This window comes from Echeneis naucrates, chromosome 16, assembly GCF_900963305.1.
Source record: "Echeneis naucrates chromosome 16, fEcheNa1.1, whole genome shotgun sequence".
In the NCBI taxonomy this organism is placed as follows: domain Eukaryota; kingdom Metazoa; phylum Chordata; class Actinopteri; order Carangiformes; family Echeneidae; genus Echeneis; species Echeneis naucrates.
The window spans coordinates 2,229,371-2,255,759 of NC_042526.1; the positions used below are offsets into that span (position 1 = coordinate 2,229,371).

Here is a 26,389-nt window from a genome sequence, read left to right on the forward strand (position 1 = left end):
TTTCACTTCCGGCTCAAAGGTCACCGCGCAAGCTAACCGCTAGCTCTGTTGGACGATGTATTTTCTGATTAAAAAAGGCCTGAGTAACCTCCGAATCTGCATTTAAAGTGGCGTTTATAAGTGCCAAATGTTAATTTTATACCCGCAGTGCCTCTGCAGTATGGTAAAGTTTCTTGAAAGTGTTTTCTCGCCGCTTTGAAAAAAAAAAAAACTCGTTTTGTTTGCTTGTGGACTAGCCTAATCAGCTAACCGTTGTTGTCAGTGGTAACCTAGCAGCCAAAGCATCTCACCATGGAAACCTCGACATAGATGTTTACTTTAATTTTATCATATATATGACATAAAAAATCTCCGACTTTTGTATTAGACACATCCTTATAATCATAGGTGCTTGAATTTGATTTATCCAAAACACATTTTCAAACCATCGCAAGGCACTTCATCGAAACGGGGGGAGCTGCTCGAACGCTTTATTTTTCACAAGTTTATGATGTGACGTGCCTTTTTTGTTTAAGAACAACATCGTCAAAAAGTTGTTGTCATGCAAAGGATGACACTGTTTTTCTAGGAGCGAAACAATGTTTGATCGCGATCTAGCTAACCAGCTAACACTGGCTGGGCTGTAGCTAGCACTGAGGTGTCTGGTAAAAAAGAAAGAAAAATCTTTGTCAACAAGCTGCAGCCGAGATGCCTGCTGTTCTGGAGTGGGATAAATTGACGGGAATCGATCCTGCACGCCTCCAAGAACGCGAAGACCAGCTGGAGGAGGTCCTGGACATGTTTGTTTTGGTAAAAGTCCACCCTCCACACTTTGATTGATAACACCTCACATTTTCTGCCCAGTCGCCCACCAACCAGTCATCCAACACTTCCTCTTCTCTGGTATCACATTACGAAGTTAACACTGCATGTTAAGCGACCGGAATGGCACCAGCAAACACTCCAGTTCTTCTGATCCTGGATTATTGCAAAGCTCCTCACTGATTAGCTTTGCCAGCAAAATACAGCCTATCACATTGTTTTACTTTGCATGCCTCCCTCCTTCTGTGATTACAATTAACCTCACAAAACAGCATTACATCTGCAGCATGTCCTGTCTGAGCTTCATACACACATTTAGTTTGACTGCTGTCTGCTGTATACACTTTCTCTGCAGACTGAAGACTGGGAGGTGAAGGATAAATCTCCCGACAGCATTGTTCACGTTTTTAGACTGTTTCAGGCCTTGCTCAAGGTGATCAATGTTATTATTACTTATCCAGTGCCAATCTCTACCACACTTATTGTTAAACAACTCCTTTTGCATATGTGATTCCATCAATGTTAAGTAAACTTAAGTTAATGTTAAGTTAAAATAGCATCAATGTTCAGTAAAGAATTCACATTATAGACCCTGATTAATATTCTACTTGAAAAATTGGATTAAAATAAATTTGACCTCTTTCCCGCTCCCTCACTGCCTGCTAGATTAAGGATCGGGAACTTGCTCTTTCCCACAACTTTATTGAAAATGTTGGAATACAGCATGCTAAAACTGGTAAGTGTCCAAAGAAAGTTTATTGGTCAAAGAGTTTTATTTGTTCTGCTAACAAACAGCACAGTGGTGATCATGACTTATGCTCTATAGAAAAGGAACTCCTTGCTAAAGTGTCAAGACTTGAAAAAGAGCGCAAGGTAACACTTTTCATGATCTCTCTTTCTCTTTAACTCTGCATACAGTGTGACTCATGGGATTCACTGAGAAAAATTCAGTATTTTCTTTTTCTTTTTTTTTTTTGCATTGGAATGAAAATCACCACCATTGTAAATCAGAAAGAAACATATTAATGTGTCATCTTTCATGATAATTTACAACTGACAACAGTGCATTATTTATGTATTAGCCAGCCATAGAGTGTAACCCAGGCTACAAAGAGACTGATTGCATTGACTCAAACACAGCACATAAGAAGATTACAGCTAATACCTCACATGCTCACAGCCATTACGTGTAGTTTCAACTTGATTGTTTTTAATGTTTGTACATATTCCGATTATTCAGAATTCTACATGCCAGCTATTTATATTACAAAGAGAACGTTTAGACACAGAACATGTGTAAATGATGCTGTGTGCATATACATTTTGCTATCAGATTAGTTAATGGGAGACTAACAGATTTCTTGGTGGGGGTTGTTTGGCTGTTTGTGTATCTTGTTTCCGGTGCATGTGGCTCAGCACTCCGGCAATGGGCCAGACACCCGCTTTCTTAGAGATGAGATTCGGCAGCTCGAGCTTCAGCTGGAGCAAAGGGAGAAGGAGTTAACCCATTTAAAGAAAGAAATGGGCAAGGACAAAAAAAACAACGAGGAGGTATGAGCATGTTACCCATCGTTCCCATGAATAGCGTAAGACTTTGGATTGAGCATTTGGTCCTTGGAATGACCTATAATTGTCAGGTCATTAGTTGGACACACTGTGTTGACATTGTGCAGACATTGCCTTTTAAGTCCATGCTGTTGAAGAGCTTTTTTTAATCATTTGCAGAATGTGCTGATAGGTTTTACTGAAATGTGTATAGTTTTATTGAACTGCATATCATTATATATCAATATACATAGGAAATTATGCATTATTTTCCTCACAGAATAAAAAAAAACAGAATTTGTTGGATTTACAGGTTCATTCATATTAAAACTTAAATTCTTAGACATTATTATTATTATTATTATTATTATTATTATTATTAGACATTGTCTACTTTGTCCCATTGTCCCTTTCCAGTAATTAATACTTGGGTTTATATAAGGGAAAAAGAATATTGCCTCCTAAAAATATCACAATATCAATATTTAGTGCACATCTAGTGTGCTACATTTTTACTGTGTTTTATGCGTTTTGTACTCCCTGTTCTGTTTTCCTTAGTTGGCTCTGCGAGTAGAGGAGGCTGAGGGAGAGGTCAAGAAGCTGAAACAAGAGGTATGTGGTGACTGGCACTGCACCACACATACCATCAAGCTTTATTAATGGTTTTCTCAAAAGTCATCATTTCTTTTCCCCACATTCTGTTCCATCACCATAGATCAAAAAACTTAAGAAGAAGGTAAGAATTATAGGTACCGTAGGAAAAGTAGATTCGTTTATTCATCTTCTCCCACTTATGTTTCTGGGTTGCGGGCGGGCGCTGGAGTCAATCCCAGTGAGCATTGTGCAAGGGCGGGGTCACCCTGGACAGGTTGTCAGTCCATCGAAGAGCCGACAGACAGAGACCAACAACCACTCACACTCAGGCCTACAGGCAATTTAGAGTCACCAATTAACCTAAACATGATGTCTTTGGACGGTGTGAGGAAACCCACGCAGGCACAGGGAAAGAATACAAACTCCACACAGAAACCCGGGACAGAACCCGGAACCTTCTTATTGTGGGGCAACAGCGCTCACCACTATGTGCTGCTCCAAGTAGATTTCAGTTCTCATAATAAGCACTAGTTGGGTAGTGAAATATATGAATGTTTCAATTGTACATGCAATGACGCTGTAGATATATTAATTTCCTTTTTTTTAATACCATAAAATTATCAGGGAGAGGGAAAGGTGGCCCCCAGGTAATGTCAGAAAGGCTGAAAACATTAACATTAACACTGTCATAAGATAATATAAGCTACAGATGAGACAAGGAGGAAGGTATGAACAGGACACAAATAAGTAAATCCAAATTAGAACTATATGATTCAGGCCGTGTTTAATTAGATAAAATGTACAATATATACAGTACAGTTGTGGAGTGTAGTTTCCTGGTGTTTTGTCTAAAGTGACAGTAGATTTTGCAGTAGTTACCCGTAGTTGAAGTATTTAGCAAAATAAAAGTTCAAAATGTTAAAGATATTTCACTGTTGTCATTCCAGTCCTGTGTAGTAGCTACAGCTGGATGGAAATTAATTTAATATAATAATAATACATATAATAATATATGTATATATATTGTGTATATATATATATATATATATATATATATATATAATAATTTTTTCAGCATCTTATAATCTGGCTAGTGTTTTGTTAATTTATAGATCAAGCTGTATAGAAGTATCAAGACATGTTCACAACAAGATCTCAGAGGTGAAGATGACATCTTTAATCCTTTTCGGACAATAATTCTGTCCTTCCTGTACCACGACAGAATGAGCAGCTTCATCAGGATGTGGACTTCTATCGCTCAGAGCTTGATCAGAAGGAGCCGGGCCCATCCAGAGACGAGAACGCTGAGATCCAGAGAAAGCTCAACTTGGCCAACCGACAGCTGTACCAATGCTTGGAGGACCTTCAGGTACTTGGAAATGTTTTTCTCTTCTGCAGCCTCTCCTCAGCGAAGCCAGCCTCGCAGTAGTACTATGCGTTGGTCTTTGAGAAATGTCAAACCTTCGCCATGCCAGAAAACATGCAAGATCAAATTGATTCCATGCGATTTTTATGGATTTCATCTGCTTTCCATACCTTCACTTTGAGCCTGTAATTTATTTCATGCAAAGGTATGCGGTAACAAATCATATTTATCATAACACTTTGTGTCCATTAGCGAGCAGATGACGACAACTTGCATCTGAAGACACAGAATGAGCAGATGCAGAAAAGTCTGGAGGAGTCTGTTAAGGATATGGAAAAAATGACGGATGAGTACAACAAGATGAAGATTGTTGTGCAGCAGACTGATTCTATTATGGACCAGCTCAGAAGGGAGAGGGATCATGCAAATCTGCAAGTAAAGTCTCTTTTAAAACAACTACTAGAAAAGTCCATACTAAATGAGTGACTGCTGAGAGGGGTTAAGTGACATTGTTTAACATTTCACTTCAAGATTATCACTTGGATGAAGTTGAATAATATGATTATAATGTGTACTTGATAACAAATCTGGCTTTTGTGTGTGTTTAATTTGCAGGTCAGAGAGTTGACGGATAAAATTCATAGCATGACTGAAGAGGATGACCCAATTATGGCAGCAGTCAATGCCAAAGTAGAGGAGTGGAAGGTGAGTGTTAATTAAATGACTACAAGTGTCAACAATGCATCTTGTTTTTTCTCTTTAGGCCAAATAGATGTAAAGGATAACTAATAATGGAGTTGCAGCATTAAAAGTGCTTAAAAAAAGCTAAATTTTCAACTCTTTAACATTTTTAATCCATTGCAAACATTTTAATTGGCCATTTTCTGAAAATTAGTGACTGAAGAGCAAAGTGTCAGACTTTATACGACTGCATTTTGTATCAAACAATTAATCAACATGACCTTAGTTAGTGACATTCATGCTGCACATTCTCAAACAGCCCCTGAATTAAAAAAAAAAAAATGTATGCATTTTAACCATCACTACTCTTTGTGGCTCTTTGTGGACAACCATGAACTTTCCTTTTCCCCACACACAGAACGTGCTCTCTGGGAAGGATGATGAAATTTTGGTGTACCAGCAGATGATCCGGGATCTGAGGGAAAAGCTTCGTTTGGCCCAACTGGACTTAGACAAAAGCAACATTATTGCCTTGCAGCAGGTCCTTCATCTTTGTTTACGCTTTCTTTACGCATGTGTGTAACAGTAGTACTTGGAAAAAAGCGAAAAATTACAAATATATTTATGACACCTGCGTGTTTTCAGAGTAAATTTCCTGACATAGAAGAAGTGTAATTCTCTGTGAGTGGCTTAAATATATCTCACTTGCACAAGAAAAGGGAACGCTGCATGACTATACTATCCCACCCATCTGTCACATTTCCTACTTTTTTATGCCTTTCATCAACCTGTCCTCTCTTCCGCTGCCTTGGCCCAGGTCATATATGAACTCTGTGCTGTAAGTTTCACCTGTCATGTGCATATTATTCCCAGCCCGCTCGTCGTTTTTCATTTCCTACATTTTCTTAACTTTGAAAGTGCCGACACATGTACCTTAATTCTCATTATTTCATTGTGAATCTCCTGAAGGCTGTTCAAGAGAGAGACAATCAAATCAAGATGCTGAGTGAGCAGGTGGAGCAGTACACAGGGGAAATGGAGAAGCACAGCCAGCTCATTGAGGAGTTAATGAGGTCCAAGAAGAAAGACAGAGGTGTGTGGATCCTTCCAAAAAATTCCTATACCTTCAAAATAAGATAGGACAAGAAAAAGAAGAAGAAGAAGATTGTAAAAGATCACAACACACTTTTAAGATCAAAATAATATAATACTCAAATCTGCTTTTCCCTCTATTAACTTTGGGATGCAAACATTTGCAGTAGTGATATTGTGAATGTAAGTCAGGAGGAATAGAATTTCTTCGCGCTGCTTTTTGGAAAAACTAACAAAATAAATTAAGAAAAAACATTTTTCAAAGATTTTAAATGCCAAGCTTAGGAAAGATAACAGCATTTTAATGAACACCACAAAATAAATACCAGTTTATGAGGATCTTAAGGATTTTCTGCTCCAGAGTTTTACACAGACACGGAGTTAACAAACTTCACAGTCAATAATTAATAATGACAGGAGTTATTAAACAGAAGATGACAAAAGATGACAAAGAAGTTATGTAAGGGGATCTTATCTAATCATCCACCTGCTATGAATGTAATATAAGGCCCAAGTCACTCTGACCTCACAAAACATGTTTCAATCTTGCTGGTGGAATTTCTTCACCTGTATTTAGCTAGTTAAATTTCTGTAGGCAAAAGTTCAAGGTCTCTGTGACCTCTCAAGTACATTTCTTGGCCAGTGAATTAACCTCTTAATATTCTGCGAAAAAAACATCCTCATGCTGTCCAGGAACAGATTGTGACCACATGTCCTGCTGTTTCCCTGGTTGATGGGTGTGCACTCCTGGGATGTGGGAATTTCACTTGAAAGGCAGGCACAAAGACAAAGAATCTGTCATTGTCTTTTCTTTTTTGGGGTGGAGGTGGGGGAATTTGTCTTCTACAAGAAGCCAAATAAAGCTGCTGAAATAGAAATCAGTAGTTTTAGATTTAGTTGAAAAATGTGGCTTGAAACCAGACTGATCACCATGCAAAAAATCGTATTGAGACAATTTCCTTTTGTCATTCCAGACCTGCCATTAACCACGCAGCAGAGAAGAACTGAAGAATTGAAGTCCAAGCTGGAGGCTGCAACAACCAGAGTGGTAGAAGCAGAGCGAGCTGTTAAGCTTGCAGAAGCTCATGCTGAGGAAAAAGACAAAGCACTCATTGAGGCCTCAAACCGTTTAAGCCAATACGAGTCTGTAAGTCTACACATACCCTGTCTGTCCCTTAGGCATATACCAAAGATTTGTTTTTTATCTTAATCAAATGACTTGAGACTTCTAGAAGTGGGGATGATTGGGTTTTTTCGCTGTCCATGCACACTTCATCATTGCAATGAAATGTGACTGTGGTGTGATCAACATGCTTTTCGGGTCTACAAGCTCAGTGTTTGTCTTACACCATGGCTAATTACATACCGATTTGCTTAAAAAGGGTGCAGTTAGAAAACAAGGGAATAAAGTCAATGAGACATGCTTTTGGAAGGATGCATTTTTTTTTTTATTACAGGGTATTTATGGTTTGGAAGCTGCCATTCTGGAGATCAAGGAGTGTAAAAGTCAAATCAGGGCAAGAGATTGTGAGGCGGAGGCCATGACCAGAGAGATCAACCAGCTGGAGATGAGAATTAATGACCTCATGGACGAAAATGAGGATTTCAGAGAAAAACTAGGTCAGGACTTTTGAACAAATGTTGTTGAGTCCATCTTTCAGACTAAACCTAAACCACAACTTGACTTAGAACGGTAAAAATAATTGTAGTTTTGTGTCTCTTTCATGACTCCAAAGGTCTAGAGCCGAAGCAGGAAGTGGACCTGACAGAGTTCAGGCGAGCCAAAGAGCTCCGGCAACGTCAGTACAAGGCAGAAAACCAAGTCCTCACCAAAGAGGTAAAGTGGGATGTTAGTGGTTATAACTGCAGCCACTAAAAGCACAACACTTTCTGCAATCCTTTCCTCTCACTGAGTTTTTAACTAAATTTTCTTCTAGATTGAGCGGCTTGAAGAAGAAAGGCTGGAGCTTAAGAAACAGATCCGAAGCATGGTTAAGGAAAGAGGTGATGATGAAACATGGAAATTAATAACAGTAACAATAACAATTCTATTTATTATCTTTCAACCTAAATACTTTTCTCATTTAGTCAAGTGAGACCACAGGAGTTGAGTGACAAAATATTTGTAACTCAAAGTTATTTCTGGTTTTATTTATGGAGTGTCTCTGCATAGTGCCTACTACTGATTTGTACAAAGGGGTCATGCTAGTTTTCTCAACTTGCATCCATCTGCACTGCACAGTTGTTCGGCATATGTTTACCATCTGGGCCATTGGCTCTTCCCAATTACACAAGAGAGCTTTATGACAAATTCAGTTTTATAGCTAAAAATTAAACTATATCACCTTTTTGATGAGTGGATGAATTCATGGATGACTTCATTCATCTCCACAGGGAAATGAAATCATTATTGACGCTGATGATAGATACATTAAAATACAGAGACAAAAATACACAGTCCAAAAGTCTACGTCAGAAATGAGAAGTAAATAAATGTGTATATGGACTAATGCACAAGGTGGAGGAGACAAAGGTCTGTAGATGATTTATAAATGTATTATCGAGTCTGACTGCAGATTCCATAATGTGAGGCGGACACATTGCTGAAAATATGCACTGATCATTACGTTTCAAGAATCTGTTAGTATTTTAAAAGTATTTAATGGGTTAATTATTTGATTTAAATACTGTGATGTAAAAGATAAGTAATAATCAGGTGTCCTCTGTAGGGATCCCTCAGTCAAGCTTGCTTCTGGATGAAGACGTCAGGTCCAGCAGAGCCATGCCACTGAAGCAGAGCAGCAGTTACGCAGATGAGATCAGACGCAGGGTAAGCTTAAGGCTAGTGATGTAATTTCACTGATACGTCAATCATTTTGAGTGATTTGGATAGCATTAAATGAAGTAGAGTAGGCTTAATTACCAAAATAAAAGAAAAGGTGGAGTATCTGAGCATCTCAGAAGAATCAGACTTTTGCCTCAGAGTACATTACATCTGAATCAGCCCTGTTGTTGCTTTAACTCGTATTTGCAGAACGAATACCTAGAAGAAGAACTGAGCAGAAAGGAGAGGGAGCTGGGACTTCACAAGACCCAGTTTCAAGTCAAACGTAAGTTGAACCATTCAGTCCTTTGTTGAGTCTCTTCCATTAGCTGCACATTTTTTTGTGTGATGACGGTTAAAAGCCAGAGACACGGGGCATTTCATTGATACCATTCCTCCCTGTTTGAACTCACAGTTGAAGAGCTGTCAAAAGTGAAACAAGACCTGGAGGTTGCACTGAAAGACGTCCTCCAAGCCATGAGGATTAATCAGGCAGCCTCTCCATTTGATGGTGCCATCAATGTTGCCAACTTGGAAAGACTGACCAACGTAAGTGTCTCCTATTGTTTCACACTCATTCTTTCTGGTACAAACTTTGATTTTACAACATTCTTCTCTTTTGCTCCATACATATTCTACAAAATATGCTACAAAGTATACAACTGGCATACAGACGGCTTTAAACAAAGAAAAGTTCTCTTAATCTAGAACAGAAACCATCCCAACGATGATTTTACCACACTTTCCCCAATAAAGTAAGCTTCCTATGCAGCCAGCTGCTTATTTCCCTGAGAGCAGTAGGACTAATTTGTTGGCTTCACATTTGAAGCTTTTTGGCCTTTAATGGCTCCCTGCAACATCATTATTGTTAGATAATATTGCAGTAACATTCCACATGTGGTCAAAATGCTTCTAGATTGACAGGTTTAACCAGAATATAATGTTTCATCATTTCTATTTATATGAAGTCAAACAGTTTATATGTCTATCAAGCTGAGGTTAGTTATGAACAGCTTGTCTCCAGTGTTATTCAAAGCTGCACACACAAATCAACCAATGAACAAACACCGCATTCAAATTCTATATCACCCCTACTTCGCAACCACAGGAAATTTGAAAGCTCATAAAAATGGTTGGTCTCTACCCAAAATGTGTAATAAACCATAACAAGAGTCAAATGCATGCCTGATAAAAACCGAAGCTTGAAATATGTCTGCAGGTAGCCAAAGTTAAACTGTTTGTTTTAATGCCATTTCTACTGTTCTCAGTTGATTGATGTCAACAACACGGGTGGCCCATCAGATTCAGCCCTGCACTTCAAGTCCCAAATGCATCAGCTTGTTGGAAGGAACGAGGAGTTGAGGCAGGAGCTGAAATCGGCACGTGAGGAAGCAACAAACAGCTTCGGTCAGCTCGCCAGAGCCAAAGAAAAGGTACATCATAGATTGTTTCAGTTCAACACAAAGGAGAAAATTTCTCATTTCTCTTCCTTTGGTAAAAAAAAACAAAACAGCGTTATCTACGTCATTGGGTTTCTGTGGTCACATGTTTTAATATGATTTGATAAGTTGTTTATGGCTAAACCATTAGGCACTTTAGGGCAACTCATAAGTGTTTTCAGCTGTGTGGCACAACAGCCGTTTCACAAATTAAAAGCATGAATATCTCATATGTAAGTAATTGAGCACATGCAATTTTACGTAATGACGATTTATAGAGTGGCAGTTTCTGAAGTAATCTGAGATTAATTGCCAACAGGGCTGCAACATATGCATAACCCATGTTAAATTAATTTCCTCTGAAATAACATGTGCTGCTTTTGTTTTGCATAAAGAGAGGTGGAACTTATGTCTCAACTTACGTTTAGCTCCTGCATTCAAACAGCATAAATGATGAGTCATGTCCAATAGAAACTATGTTTTCCAGACCACAACCACCAAATGATGGTTCTTTCAAGCTTCTTCATTTTATTTTGTCATTTCACTTATAATCGTTTGTTTTCATTTGTTTGTCTAGCTTATTTTGCGCTTGGATTTTTAAAAAATACATTAATTAGAACTTAATTTGTAGATGTTTATAGTTAAATTAGTTTGAATGAAACTGATCATATTCCCCTCGTTGTTCAACTGACAATATGTAAACCTTCATCGACATGATAATGCCTTGCATGATATAGTCATGATAGAAATGATGTAGATAAACAATTACAATTTTAGTGACACTAATGTTGGTCTGGCTGTCGGGCTGTGATTTGATTACCGATCAAAATACCGATTTAATTTCTTTCGTTTGTGCTTGTCAGGTGAGCCAGCTGGAAGGAGAAGTGGAGTTGCTCAGGAAGTCTGGCAGCAGTGGAGTTGTCCTCCGACCCTTGACCCTTCCCGGGAACTTGGAGCCCAGTAGCACTGAAATCATCACTTCCCTGAACGAGTACGCTGTTCGACTACTTCAGGTTTGTTTATGCTGTCTTTTCAAGACCTGGACAGAAATGCACACACATTATCGATGTGTTTCAAGTGTTAAACATTGAGAAAACTTCTCTTAATTAATTAGGAGCTAAAAAACAAGGAGGAACAAAGTGATAAACTTGTAGGAACACTGGAGGAATACAAAGAGAAGTTGGCTGTTGTCAGCCACCAACAAGGACTCCTCTATAAAGAATACCTAAGGTGGGTTCACAAGGAAGCTTCTTGCAGTTTTCTGGTTGTGACTTGAAGAAAAATCCTTACTGAGTGTTTTTTTTTTTTTTTTTTAATCAGTGAGAAGGCTGAGTGGCAGAAAGAGAAGACAGCCATTACAGAAGTGAAGGACAAACTAGATGAGCAAAAGCAAGTGGACGCTGTTAAAATCCAAGAGTTCAATGTAAGTATGATAAATAAGTGCTCCCAGTACATAATGGCTGCAAGATGGACTCCATTAGTGGAGCATCGACAATGTGCCTCATTCACACACAGCCACACACACACAAACGGTCCAAAATCGTCTGAGGTTTTCCTCTAAGATGATCAATGTGAAAAAGGCCACAAACTCTGCCTTTCAGTTTAAGATCTTGTATGTGTATTATATATATATATATATTGCTCCACCATTAGTTGTGGTGTTTAGACGTTGGTAGTATTGATAACAATAAAAATAATGATTTTTTTTTTTTTGCCAAGAGCTTCAGACTTTGTTGTGTTTACACCAACTACTTCTTCATCCTCTCATGCAAGTGAAAAGCATAGCATTTGGGGTTTGAAGCAGTAAGAGATGCTTTGCATCAGCAGGATGAAACCTTTTTTTTAGATCTGTTTATTTATTTCACCCTTCAGGAGCTGCTAGACACCCTTCAGAAGGACCCAGACGAAATCAGAAGACAGTTGAGCGAAGCATTCCGCAAGTTGACGGTGCTGAAAGTTAACGAGAGAAAACTGACACGGCGCTACACCACCCTGCTGGAGCAGGAACAGCACCTCCGCAAGGAGAACAGCAGGCTGCAGGAAGAGAGCAGCCACATGCAGGCTTCTGTCACTCAGAGGATAGGTTACCTGCAGAGATACAAGGTAGAACAAATGTATTCTCATAGACAACCATTCTAACGTCTGTTTGTCCAAGTAAAAGTGGAAACGCTGAATCAGCTTCATCTATCCAGAGATAATGCATAAAATAAAAAGTCACTCAAGCAGGAATGCACCAGAACCATCACACATTTTGAGAAAGTTTACACTTTTGTAGATAAGTAGTGGCAATGTTATTTATTCTCTGTGCTACTGAATATAAATCAGCAGCACATAGAAAAAAGAATATTTACAAGCACAAAGGAGGCATTAAAATAAAAGCTGAGGAAGAACTGGAACCTGTATTTTTTCTAGTTGATTGATCTTAACCTCTTATCTAAAATATAGTGAGCTTCTTTTAAAAGGAATTTAGTATATTTCACAGCTTGACTTCCATATTTACAGATTTACGGCCATCGGGATGATTGTAACATTGTTGATGATGACATTTAGTCAGCCCCCCTGGCTGTAGAGATTTTGGAAATGCATAGTCCGGTCAGAATGACGTTAACTGGGACGAGGAACACAAGCCTCTCTCTGACTGTTTGCACCATAAATCATTTAATTGACTCGTCTTTGACGAGTGAATACTGTAGCTATTGTAGCAAGTTTTGGCCAGAATATGAGCGAATCACTGGTTGCCAAATCACATGGTTTCCTTTTAGAAATCACAAGTAAAAGTTGTGGTTGGCATCAGCCATAATTACCACCAAAAAGTGGCCATTTAACAGCACTGCCTTTTGTTTTGACTGTAGGAAATGGCTGCATATAAGATAGCAGCGCTGCAAAAGGCCCTGGATGACAGCGTGCCCTCCTCAGACCTGGAGAAGGCGAACAAACAGTATACAGAGCTCACAGTCAAGTACAGAGATGTGCTGCAAAGGGACAGTCGCCTCATACAGAGAACCACCAATCTCGAACATTTGGAGGTATTACACCATTAATTCATCAACTTCAATACACATCCTGGCTTATAGTACCATGCTTTTTTGATTTTGATGTGTTTCAGGGTGAGAATCAGTCTCTCCAGGAGCAAATCTCCTCCATGAAGAAAGAACTAGAGATCACAAAAGAGAAACTGAACACTTTGGAGCAAGCATGGGAGAACGTCGGCTCAGTCGGTAAGCTATGGAGGCTGGATACTGACAGTGTGCTTCTTATGCCTATGTGCCAATGAGAGCCAGGGCCGGTCAAAGGTCAAGGTTTTGACTTTGTGAACTTGATGTCTAAGTAAAATGTCATCATAGCCCACACAAATGTCAGCAAGCCCTACAACAAAAATACAGTAAGTGTCAGCAGGATTTGATTCAGACTGAGAATAGCTTTCTTTTTGCTTTAATGTAATTCAGTAATGTTTGAAGAATTTAATAATTATCTGTGGATCCTGCCGTTAAATTGTGTTTTTTTTCTTGAATATCAGCAGGTGAAAATGGCATGGATAAAGCAGATAAAGCCTTGGCCAACAATGAGATGGTATCTGCTGCCCGACGAATCACCACTCTGGAGATGAAGGAGCTGAATGAGAGGCAGAGAGCTGAGCATGCCCACAAAATGTATGAACACATGAGGAACTCTCTCCAACAAGTGGAAGAGCGCAACGTAGAACTGGAGTCAAAGTTTTTGGAAGTAGGAACCCAAGTATTGTTTTTTTTTTTGTTTGTTTTACATTTTCGTTCATGACCCCTGAATGTATGTCCTTTCTGTGTTACATTTTGATCAGTTAAAGACATTTATATGTTTTGATTTAAAGAACTCTTTTTTTCCCTCAGTTGACAAAGATGAATGTAGAAGCCCAGAAAGTGGAGCGGGAACTGAGAGATGAATTGGCAGACAGCATCAGCAAGTCTGTGAGTGATGCTGACAGGGCCAGGATTACAGAGTTAGAGAAGTCTGAGGCTGAGCTTCGCGTTGAGGTCTCCAAGTAAGTTTGACAGTGTGAAGGCCTGGGATTAATCAACAAGGGTCTTATTATGAAATGTATGTGCAATTTACAGTTATATCATTCAACAGATAAATTATATGCAAATATTTTTGTCAAGGGTCATTGCTGTAGATTATTCTGTAAATAAAGACTGAGCTTGTTCCACCATCTGGGAAATGAACATGAGAGAGGCCTTGGCTGTAATTACTTTGTTTGCAAGGATGAGAAACAAAATTTACTCAAAAAGTCTGTATAGGTTCAGTCATACAGGTCTTAGTTTTCTGAAGTTGAATCAAGGGCAGCTGGACTTCATCAGTTTTGATTGACTAGTGGGAAAACCCAGGCCTTGGCATACTAATATATTGGACTATTCATGCAACGAAACTAAACTAAACAGAATTTGAACAAACATGTGACCATGCATGCAAAGTTAAACTGCATTTGCTTTCATATCTGTATAAACTGTTTTGTTATTTTGTACAGGCTTCAAGAGGTGTCTGATGTTTCCATGATGCAGGTGTCTGCTCTACAGGCCAGACAACAGTCCAAAGAGAAGGAAGTAGAAGCTTTGAGGAGACAAATATTAGACTACCAGGTAACTGGGTGTTTTTCAATGTGATATATTATTCTATTATTATGTATAATAGAATAATATTACTGCCTGTTATGTAGGAGTGATGAGGATGAATATAGTACTTCTGATTCTGATTAAAAAAAATATTAAGACAGGCAGTTATGTACATTATTGAATGATGTGAAACAGTCTGCAGCTTCAGTGTCACCTCTCTCTCTCAGTCACAGTCTGATGAGAAGGCTCTCATTGCGACGCTCCACCAGCATGTTGTGGCTCTGCAGCTCAGCGAGGCAGCTGCTTTGGCCAAGCTTGAGGCGGCCACCACTCACATTCAACAGCTGGAGGCCAACAAGCTGCGTGCTGAACAGCGGCTGGATGCAAGCGAGCGAACCCTTTTCCTCGCCCGCCAGGAGGGCAGATATCGCTCCAAGCACCTTCGACAGACCATCCAGTCGCTCCGCAGGCAGTTTGCCGGAGCGCTGCCTCTTCCCCAGCAGGAAAAGTTCTCTGTGACTATGATGAGCCTCCAGGAGGACAGAGCTAAGGCCCAGGAAGAGAGAATGAAGGCCGAAAAAGAGAGGAGGAGAGCAGAAGGCAGAGCTGATGAGCTGGAACTGAAGCTTCAAGGGCTAGAGGAGCTAATCTCAACACTAAAGGACGTGAAAGGGGCCCAGAAGGTCAGTAGAGAAAATGCTGCAGCAACACGTATCACTCAACTGATTAAAAAAAAAAAAAGTATCATAGCTGCTTAAAGTGGAACAACAACATTTCATTACAACGTTCAAACAGGTCACCGAATGGCACAAGAAGATGGAAGAAGTTCGTCTGCAGGACCTGAGAAAAGGGAGGGAGCTGATGGTCCAGAAGGAGGAGATCAGATACCTGAAAAACCTCGTGGAGGAGCAGGAACGAAGCATCCGCTCGCTGGAGGAGGAGATTGTGCAGCAAAACACGGTGAGGGGAAAAGTCAGCTGTAATTAATTCTACACATGTTCACAATTTAAATCTGCACATACAGAATCACAAATGTGTATGTAATTGTTTCTGCCCACGTCAAGGCTGCAGAATAAACTGCAGGGTGCTAAAGAGAAACCCCATTCATCATCATATCATATTCATCAAAATATTCATAAATCGTATTCTAAACATGTTCCACATGAAGGATCATGTTTGGAACAAAAACATTAAATCATCACTCGTTAACAGAGAAACATTTGACATCTCTTGTTAAGGAGTTTTTCAGAGAAGTGTTTTGGGTAAATGTCCAAGTTTTTCTCTTTTATGCTGTCAAGCTTCAAGAAGAACGCCAGCTTGCATGGGATCAGCGGGAGGTTGAACTGGAGCGTCAAGTGGACCAATATGAGAAGCACCAGGATGAAGTTCTGAGAGGCGTTGAGAAGGTAAACCACCGTTTACAGTCATAAATGATGTGAAGATTCAGAGACTGACTGGCTTTCCAGTTTTCTTAGTTCAGACAGTCGGCTATCAATCATATGATTGATGTTGAATGTGGAAATGACTTTTGTTAACTGCATGTTTCTGGTTGTTATTGCTACCTGCAGTTTGAGGAAGTAGCTGACTCTCTGCCAGACCCGAGCCTACCTCTTGCTCATCAGTTAGAATTTGCTTTGACTAAAATCAAAGTGCACATCCGCACCATCTTGGACACACAGGCCGCCTGCAGAAGTTTGGATGAGGTATTATACTGTCATCCTCTTCATATGTATTTCATTTAAATCCGAGGTATGTCACATTGTTTGAATTATCTTCCACATTCAGAAACTGAAGGAGAAAGAAGCAGCTCTGTGGAAGGCAGAGCAGAACATTGTGTCCAGGGATAAAGTGATCAATGAGCTGCGTCTTCGGCTCCCTGCCACTGTGAACAGAGAGCGCCTGCTGGCTGACCTCTCCAAGCATGAAGAGGGCCAGTCAGAGAGTCATCCTGCGCTCAGGGTCGCTCACCAGACCATCAAAGACCTCCAGGGTCGACTTGACAGAAAAGAAGATGTGCTAAAGAAATATCAGAACCAGTTGGATCAAGCAAGACAAGTAAATGAATAAAAAAAAAAAAAATACACTCTTATTTTCAATTTTATTCTGATATTATTGAACATGCATTACCTTATCTGAGTTGGTCATTAGTTGCTGGGTGTGACATGAAGCCTGACCAAAACAGATTTTTTTCTATGAGAAATAGAATAAATACAGGGTTAAAATGATCAAAATCCCTTTGAAACGAGTAGATTGGGAATAAGTATCTAAAAAATTATACTTAAGTACAATACTTACATGAAGGACGAACTATTGAGTCTCTCTTTTTCTTTTTACCTACACCTTGTTAATCCCAGGATCAAGAGGAGATGATAAAGAAACATCAGGAGGAATTAAGAATGTTGCATCAGAAACTGGACATGCAGACAGATACCTCCCTGGACCGCTTCAAACAGACAGCAATGGTATGCGTGTATCTGCTTACAGCTTTGACAGTTTGGTGTCTGTTAAACATCTGAAATGGAAGAATATGAATATAGGTGAAAGGATAGAGGCAGAGTATTTCTATGGATACATCATGTGGCCCAACATTTCACACTTGATGTTTCAGGTGGGGAAAAAAAAATCTTTTTAATTTCAAGCTGAGCTTTTTTGTTTTTCTATGTCCAGGAACTAATGAAGAAGTCCAGTATCCGGGTGCCAACCTCAAAGCATCTTGAGCGCCTGGCTGAGCTAGAGCAGATGGTGGCTGAGCAGGAATTCTCACTCTCCACCGCAACAGAGAAGCTGAAGCTGACTGCCGCTGAGCTGGAGCGAGAGAGGGCCGGCATGGAGACGCAGGCTAAGAAACAGGCTGACGAGATGTCAAAGTGATTAACCCCAAGGCTTTTTCTGAGTTTGACCCAGTGGTCATCTGGGACAGTTACATTATAATCAAAATCTTTATCCCACTTCTTTATGTCCCTTTTGTCTGAGCTGAGTGAGTTCAAAGTAATATTCCATTATAGCTTCAGTTATATATGGCAGTCAGATGGAATGAGATGACTTTAACAACCTTAAAGGTACTTACGGGGGCACTTGAGGAAACTCCAGGTGAAAGGATTAAAACAGAAAAAGATTTCAGTAGTACACTGGAACACTGATGTTTCAGAAACAAGAGAACAAGTCAAATAAAATCATTAGTTTAATCTCACATTATTTCTGATGGACAGCAAGTCAAGACAGCATTTATAATATTATTTGCAGAGGAGTAATATTATTCATTCCAACTTTGACCAATTTTGTCTCTAAACTAGTTAAGAGAAGTCTCTCTGTGTCATTGCAGGCTGGAGGAGCGTCACGCTGCTGAGGTGAAGGCTCTGACTAATGAGGCTGAGGAGCAGAAGAGCCAGGTGGTCCAGGTGCAGAAGGAGCTGAACAACCTCCAAACTGAGCTGGAGGCCCAGAAGGAGGCCAACAACCGCTCCCCCAGCAACACCATGAAAAACCTGGTGGAACGGCTCAAAGCACAACTTGGCCAGAAAGAGAAACAGCTCAAGGTTGTTCTATCATCCTACAAGATGACAAAATAGTTTTTTAATTTTTGTCTAATGAAAGAACTCAGATGAATTTCTCAGGAATTACGACATGTCGTCCGGTTTTGACATGTTTCCCCCGAGTGCTTCTGTTTCATCCCTCTCCAAGAGGAGATGAGGAGATGCTAAAGATGATTTTAAAACTCTGTCCACCTGTCCACAGAGTGAGTTGTTTCCTCTGTCATAGCCTTTTTATGCACTGCTAGGTTGAGTTAGATGCTCTCCCACTCATCGTCCTGTTTACTGTATTTGGAAGATGAAGGAAGAATGAAGTGTATGAATATCGCTTTTTTGGCTTTTTGGTTTCATAACAAGCAGCAATGACTATCAGCTTCGGAATAAACAAAAGTTCCCAAAGCTTTTTTTAACATTACATGCGCAAAATTTTTCTTTTTATTTTCAAAACAAATCCAATTGTTATTTACAGCATATAGAAAAAGAAGTCAAGCTGCAAGTAATAGCTAATGGTTCATGCATAACTGTATAATGATGCAATAAGAGGTCTGACTGCTGCACTGGTATTCATCATAACTGACATCCCTTTGTTCCCTGTTTTCTCAGGCTCTCAGTAAAGCTCTGCTGGAGCTACGAGCAGAGATGACATCAGCTGCAGAGCAGCAAGTCAAAGCCAGTGCTGCACAGAAAGAGGAGAGTCTGAATGTCCAGATGTTGATTGACAGACACACCAAAGACCTCAAGGTGAGATCCTTATATTTTACATGTACTGACATTTAGAAACAGCCTTTGGGGAGACAAACACAACAAAAGTGCCCAGTGGCCCAGCGACGCCCCCTGAGATTTCATGTTAATAAGGAAAACATAGAACTACATATGTATTTTGGACTCTCTCGTCTCCAAAGGGGCGGCTACAAGAACTTAATGAAGAACTTCAAAGTGCAAAGGAGTCCGTGAAGACAGCCCGAGGCCGGGAGAACAGCCTGAGAGAGGAAGTGGACTGTTTGAGCCAGGAGCTCCAGAAGAGTCACAAAACCCAGAAACGCCTGCAGACAGAAAAGGAGGAGAGGGAGCAGGAAATCCAGGAGCTCAAGCAGAAAATCAAGAGGCTCAGCACTGCGCTGCAGGTTAGTCTCTCTCAAAGGTGTTTTAGTGCGGTTGGCTTTGACTGGTCGCTGTTGTTATTGTTATGCAAGATGGATAATTTGAGCCACACCGACCGTCCACTCTAAGCATAACATCATGTGAGCAAGTCACTAGAATCCTCTGACTCAGACAAGATGTTCAGGTCTTGAAATAGGATAAAACATTGAAATGCAAGGCATGCAAAACTGACTCGATTCTGCCAGAGAATGGAATCACATGTTCGAAGATTTTAGATAAATTCCTCCAGTAAGATGTCAGAGTTAATTACATTTTCCAAGAAAAATCTCTCTCTCTCTCCTTATTAAACCTCGACACCATTTCATGTAGTGTGATCGTAACCACTACAGTGTTAAGTGCCTTCTCATCGAATCAAGAAGGTCAGAAGGGATTACTTGTTATGCTCTCTGCCCTTCTCTGCTGTATTTATACTGCTGGTGAAAAGTGAAGTGCTATGGGAATCCTCTGACCCATATTAGAATCAACCAGAACCAGATGGGCAGAGACCAACTGTGGAGAATCTGCAGAGAAAGATCAGGAGACTAGAGGCTGACTTGGAGAGAAGGACAGAACTGAAAAATACCAAAGACGATTCCGGAAAGGTTTGAAGATTAAACTGTCACACAGTTATGCGATGCTTGTTGTCATTCAATACATTATTGATGTATGATGTGTTTGAACACAAAGCTAAATTTCTACTTTTGCAGGCCAAAGAAGAAATTGCGCGGTGGGAGGAGGGTAAGAAATGGCAGGCGAGGTTGGAAAAGGTAAAGAATTCGGTGAAGGAGAAAGAACGAGAGAACGAGTCTCTGTCAAAACAGCTCAGCACTCTGAAGGAGCTATATGGCAGGTCAGTATGTAAAGCAGGTGACGGATCTACTTCCAAAAACAGCAGGATGTTGGAAAATTTTAAAACTTAGAAGCAGAAAATGTAAGAAAACTGCTGTAATTAACTCACGTACTTTCACCATCAAGAAACATGATATAACCCAAGGGGGAAAGTGGGGAAGGTTTATATGGTCTCTTAATATGTATAACATATCAATGTCAACTTTATTTATACAGCACATTTTAAAACAGCCAAAGGCCTACTGCTCTGCTTTAGATTAAATAAATACAGTAAAACAATAAAGAGAGTGGGAGCCGCAACTGCAAAAGCTCGTTCTCCTCTAGTTTGCTGTAGGCTGTTTAGTTCTGTCTGATCAATACCCACACATAACGAATTGCAGAAGTCCAATAATAATAATAATAATAATAATAATAATAATAATAAAATAACAATAAAAGCATGAATAACTTATTTCTGGCATAAATAAGGTTTAACTTCAGTTAGGCTATGACAGAACTCGGTCTGACTGCGGAAATTTGTTCCTAATTTTAGTTTTACTAAGTGTCAGAAAAATGTGGGGTTCTTTCTTGCCCTCATGGAGCTGTTACACAGCTGTGAAGTCTTGTTTTTGCTGCTGTTGGCACCAGGTCTGATTTCATTCTGTGATTCTGTCATTGTGTTTGCAGGCTGGAGCAGGAGAAAGGTGCACTGCAGAGGAAGCTGAAGGCCCGCGGTGTGACTGCTGATCAGGTAGTGGGAGTGAGATCCACCGAAATGGAGAAAGAAATGGAGGAGCTGAAGAAGAGGAACTCAGAACTGGAGACACAGATCCGCACCATAAAGTATCTGTCTTTTTCTGTCTTATTTCACAGACATTATGCGTTATTATAAACTAATATAAATTATATAAGCAGGAATACTTTACTAGTAAAGAACTGAGATTCAGATATATGCAACCTGCAGGCAGCGCCAGGCTTTACCTCGGGATGACGCCATGGAGAATCTGACACTGAGGAACTGCTACCTGGAGGAGAGAGTCCACAATCTGGAGGGTCAGACGTCCAAAGGCTCTCTATCGAGACCCTCCGTAAGTTCACCTCACCTCAAAGTATACAATGACTGTGTTGGAATGAAAGTCAGGACTATCTCCAAGTTTTTACTTCATTATTTATGGAACTGAGAAGAAAAACAGTTATGATCAGCATCACAGTAAATTTAAGATGCTCCACATTCATTGAGTGATGTTTTTACATGCTTTAAGTTAAAAAAGAAATCAAAATTTGTCACAAATATTTGGCACAAACACCTTTTTTGTGTATATATATATTTTCAACTCTAGTACGATTCACCTGAATCATCACGGGTCCAGACAGATATCAGCTGTGGCTACTGAAAGGATTACAGTTGACGATAGTTCAAATATTCTTCTTCTTTGTTGTATTTCTTTGTTCATCATTGTTTACTCTCTCTCCTTTTGTGTCTCCGTCACTGGATTTAATGTGATCTGTAGCCTGTGAAGGTAAAAAGCTTCCCCCTCCAGGCTTTGAGAGGGTTTTGTTCCGTCACTTTTGATGTTGCACCCTGTCCCGCTGAATCCTCCAGACACTCTGCGAGCCCTAGAGCTGACCATCAAAGGGAGCCAAAGATGAGCCAAGCATATAGAGAAACTCAAACCAGCTCAGAGCTACCGACCCCTGACGTGATGGAGAACACAGCCGCTCACCAAGAGCGTGTGACGGGAGAAAAGGGGCGTGGCGAGACTGACGATGTTCCAGGAGACGAGATGCAAACAGAAGAAGGAGGTGTTGAAAATACACAGGACATCTCACCTGCTTCTGATCAGGATGTGGTTCAGGAAGGGGAAGGGACAGGGACAGGGACAGGGACCTTACTGTCTCATCATCAGGCCTCAAAGAAAAACCAGTCCGAGCCTGATGAGCTGTTAGAAAGACCAGGATCAGCAACAGGAGGTGAAACAAGCAGCAGCGCCAAAGAGCGTGCTGCAGAAGATGATGATGGAAAGTCAGCTGCAGCTGAGCAGCAGGTTGAGACTACAAAAGAGGCAACAGAAGGACGACAGTCCTGCTCAGAAGAACCTGATGTGGAGTCCGACGCCACACTGAGCGAACCCTGGGCAGTTATCGGTAGAAAAGAGGGCGAGCTTTTAAAAAAGCCAGAAAGCCGATCGCTTAGATATCTGAAGGTACCTCAGGCTGCTTCTGTAGTCACCCAGCTGAAGTGATAGTGCTGAGATAGCAGTGCTGTAGATATAAACTGCTCGATAGCTTGTTGGCTCATCCCGTCCCCCGTATCGTCCATCATGGACTGAAGGGTTCTGTGGATTTGTGTGATTTGTTCTTTGCTCTCTTTTTCCCATCATAGCTTTTGGACAAAGCATACATTTAAATCATTGTCTGCGGCACACTTTATGGGTTTTATTTTATTTTATTTACTTTTTTCTTTCTTTTAGACCTCAGGACGCGGCACTGGCACCCCCTCACAGAGAGATCAGGACCTGCAAAAAGAAAACCTCAAGCTGGCTTCTGAGAACCTGGAATTGCATTTCCAGCTGGAGCAAACCAACAAAGACTTACCAAGACTCAAGGTATGCAGAATGGTTTGTTCTGTGTTAATATTTTTACTGATGGCAAGCAATTTTAAGGAAGTCGGACATTGAGGGACATTTAGTGTGTTGACTCGAGATTGAAAGTATTTTTACTCATGAAACTGTAAAAAAAAAATCTTTTAGAAGCTAAGAACTTAAAAAAAAACAGGCAGAAATCGAATGAACTTGTCACAAAAATATTCGTTTTTGTCTTTCATGTCCACCCCAACATGAACTTAAAACACAACCAGCGTGTGCTTCTGCTTTATGTGATTTTATCCACTTTCGCTTTTGTTTCCCACAGAATCAAGTTGCAGACCTTCAGGAGATGTGCAGTGCACTGAAAAAGGAAAGGGCGGAGATGAAGAAAAAGTTGGCTCATCTTCAAGGAGTGAGTTCCCCTATCAACTTTCAATACACAACTACTTTCCCAGCATTGACTCAGAAGAGAAATAAGATGAAAGAACAATAAGACGTCAACACAGAATCAATAAAGTCTGTGTATCTTAACCTTCACATAGTTTATCTAAACTACCCAGTCCTTTAAAAAAATTATTAAAATCTACTTGTAAAGAAATAGAAATGAAACATCCCCAACTATTGATCATCACGGTGGTTTGTAATGTGTTCCTCATCAGACTGGTCACAGCGGTAAGACGGTACCTGAACTGGAGAAAACCATCGGGTTGATGAAGAAGGTGGTGGAAAGAGTGCAGAGGGAAAACGAGACGCTGAAGAAATCCGGCTCACCTGCAGACCAATACAAGGTGGCTGCCTTGGAGCAGGAGAACATCCAGCTCAAGGTTGTTAATCACATTGTTGCTCAATCTGTGGGGGAAAATTTGTTCACTTTGTTTCTTTACCAAAACTGACTCTATATTTTTTTTTTTTTTTCTCAGGCTGACTATGAGAAACTGAAAAGTCAAAGTGAAGCTGAGCTCGCATCAAAACTTGAATCTAAAACCAAAGGCCTGGAGAAAATAGTGATGGAGAATGAACGTCTACGCAGGGAGATCAGAAGGGTGACTGCACGTTTACATCCTGCATGTTGAGTTTTCTACTTCGATGCCGGCAACCTGTTCACCTCTGTTGTTTCAACTGCGTGCAGGAGATGGAGGCTGCGGAGAGGATGAGAGTCACCAAAACAGGTCTGGAGGTGAACAACGAAAAGCTGGAAGCTGAGCTTGAGGAAACCAAACAACGACTTCGAGCAGCTCTGTCCAAACCCGTCACAGACGGAGCAGACAGCAAGACATGGAAGGGGTCCGTGGTAACAAGGTCAGAAAACTGCTCCTCTTTGAATCCTTCAAGTCTGATGTGACGTTCAGTTATTAGTTTAGCTTAAAATCTAAATAACTCAGGCTTTCAGTAAAAGAAGCTTCAGTCTCAGTTTGCAGAGTGTGAGTCAGCATTTGTTCTACTCCTGTCTGCAGAATGTTTGAGAACAAGATGAAGGAACTAGAAAAGGAGCTCTCCCAGAAAACTTCCAACCTCTCTGAGCTCAAGCGGCAGCTAAAGGAGGTGAACGAGCGCGAGGAAAGAGCACAAATAAGCATCCGGCAACTCGAAGATCAGGTACCGATCAGGGCCGAGTCAAACAGCTCAGTGAACGTTTTCCTCTGACTGACAGGATGTACCACACCTGACGGCCAGGACGGAGCACAGAGCGGCTCAGATTCTCCTCCAAATCTGGGTTCTTCTGTTTTCAAAAGAACTAAGATGGCCAATTTATAAAGTAGAGGCTTCCAAACACAAGTTCTAACAGCAGCTATTCAGCCCGCTTTAGTCCAGTTGGTTCTGTGGATTGGTGACCTTTAAATGTTCAGGCACACTTGTCATTTATTGCCTCATCTCGGGGCTTTCTGAGGGCTTTAAGAATTTCATATTTTTCGAGACAAATAGATAAAAAAAGTGAAATCTGAAGCAGCTCTCCTGACTTTTAGTCCCAGTAAGGAACAGAGGACATGAACCGTGTGTGCTATAAATGTTTTTACGTTATTATTTATTTTTATTTTTTTACAGGTTGACATGTTGAAAAGCTCTCCATCTGCTGCAGGCCGCACCAAGGAGTTCCAGACAATGAGGTGTGTGAAACCTGAAGTCTGCACTGATGAGCATTCATAAGAATAACAATAACATCCAACAATATAACTAATATTATGTGTATCCAACGGCAGAACGTAGAGCATTAAATGTTGGTTTGTTCTGTAGATCAGTGAACGCTGAGCTGAAGAGGGAGAACGCAGATCTGAAGAAAAGGCTGAACGAGTACAGCGAGCGATACGGGGAGACGTCTTCTAAACTCGGTGAGACAAGCAGTTTGGACTTTCGTTTTTCTGCCAAGAGTTTAGAAATGTTAGCTTGAAAATCAAGCAGTCAAGTTGAGAACATTTTAAATTGATGATATTTTGATGTTGAATAATGTTGAATAATGAATAATGTTAACGTTTTCGCTATAGTTTTCCCTTTTTTTCTGTTGAGTAGTGTCAAACTTTATGATTTTAAGTTGTCTAGTCAAAATAATTAAAAATGTTTCTGTCATTTCTTTATGCTCACAGATTACGGGAAGCTCAGATCACTTTTGCAGGCGGCTGAAACTGAGAAGACAAAACTTCAAGCCGAGGTGAAAAAGCTCAGGAAAGAGCTAGAGAACTTTGACCCGACCTTTTTCGACGAGATCGAGGATTTGAAATATAACTACAACCTGGAGGTCAAGAAGAACATCCTGCTGGAGGAGCAGCTGAAGAAAGTGTGTGATCGGTTCGGCGTTGAAGCTGAGCTGCCCAGAGCGTCCGTCAGTTAGCTGGATTATTGTGCTTTTAGTGGAGACCAGCGTTTAAACGTAGATATGATCATGGCCTTTTTGTGTTAGAACGTGAAGGTTTTCAGCTAAATGTGTTTACACGATTAACTATCAACAAGCACGGCCAAAAGGCGTTTGAACGCCAGCTTCCATTTCTTATGTTAAATAAGCTTTAGATATTTTCCAAAGTGCGTTATTGAAATCATTAAGGTTCGATGTTGATACTGGATTTCCGGCTCTTCCCATCACAGAAAACTAAACGTGATCCATATTTTTTTTTTTTTTTGCAGATATTGATATATTTGATTCAGATTTGTTGCTGATGAAGATTTAAATCCACCAAAGTCAGTTAGAAGAATGTCTCCTGTTGAGAACAGTATAATGTTTACCTCTCAGCCTCTTCCAAAAGGCAGCTTTTAGTTAATACTAATTCTTAAATGGTGATGTAGCATATTTATAAAGATTCCTTTATATCTGTACAGTTCTGATATACAAGTGTTTGTCAATAAAGCAGCTTTGATAATAATCAGATTGTCCAAAAGAAATATTCACAT

General features: G+C 40.2%; 1 protein-coding gene across 3 annotated transcripts; it reads left to right on the forward strand.

Moving 5' to 3' along the window:
- The first annotated feature begins 28 nt into the window (after positions 1 to 28).
- On the forward strand, positions 29 to 26,341 carry cep290 (centrosomal protein 290). Of its 3 annotated transcripts, XM_029523784.1 has the most exons (52): positions 29 to 789; positions 1,157 to 1,234; positions 1,468 to 1,537; positions 1,628 to 1,674; positions 2,218 to 2,352; positions 2,905 to 2,958; positions 3,062 to 3,082; positions 4,163 to 4,309; positions 4,559 to 4,741; positions 4,922 to 5,011; positions 5,406 to 5,528; positions 5,957 to 6,080; positions 7,054 to 7,226; positions 7,537 to 7,699; positions 7,816 to 7,916; positions 8,017 to 8,083; positions 8,809 to 8,909; positions 9,114 to 9,189; positions 9,319 to 9,452; positions 10,172 to 10,336; positions 11,206 to 11,355; positions 11,457 to 11,572; positions 11,663 to 11,765; positions 12,215 to 12,445; positions 13,195 to 13,368; positions 13,449 to 13,560; positions 13,860 to 14,065; positions 14,209 to 14,360; positions 14,844 to 14,955; positions 15,156 to 15,611; positions 15,724 to 15,888; positions 16,227 to 16,334; positions 16,497 to 16,631; positions 16,714 to 16,983; positions 17,283 to 17,390; positions 17,596 to 17,795; positions 18,251 to 18,464; positions 19,062 to 19,199; positions 19,361 to 19,582; positions 20,078 to 20,200; positions 20,306 to 20,448; positions 21,114 to 21,269; positions 21,391 to 21,514; positions 22,898 to 23,032; positions 23,337 to 23,423; positions 23,671 to 23,835; positions 23,932 to 24,054; positions 24,141 to 24,310; positions 24,466 to 24,607; positions 25,055 to 25,116; positions 25,244 to 25,338; positions 25,591 to 26,341. In XM_029523784.1, exons 1-52 carry the CDS (start codon positions 688 to 690, stop codon positions 25,833 to 25,835), a joined length of 7,296 nt encoding a protein of 2,431 aa, XP_029379644.1. In that variant the 5' UTR covers positions 29 to 687; the 3' UTR covers positions 25,836 to 26,341. The 3 variants fall into 3 exon arrangements, with proteins under 3 accessions (XP_029379644.1, XP_029379643.1, XP_029379645.1); XM_029523783.1 differs by lacking the exon at positions 3,062 to 3,082; XM_029523785.1 differs by lacking the exon at positions 3,062 to 3,082 and having other exon boundaries at positions 23,671 to 23,799.
- Positions 26,342 to 26,389: the final 48 nt, after the last annotated feature.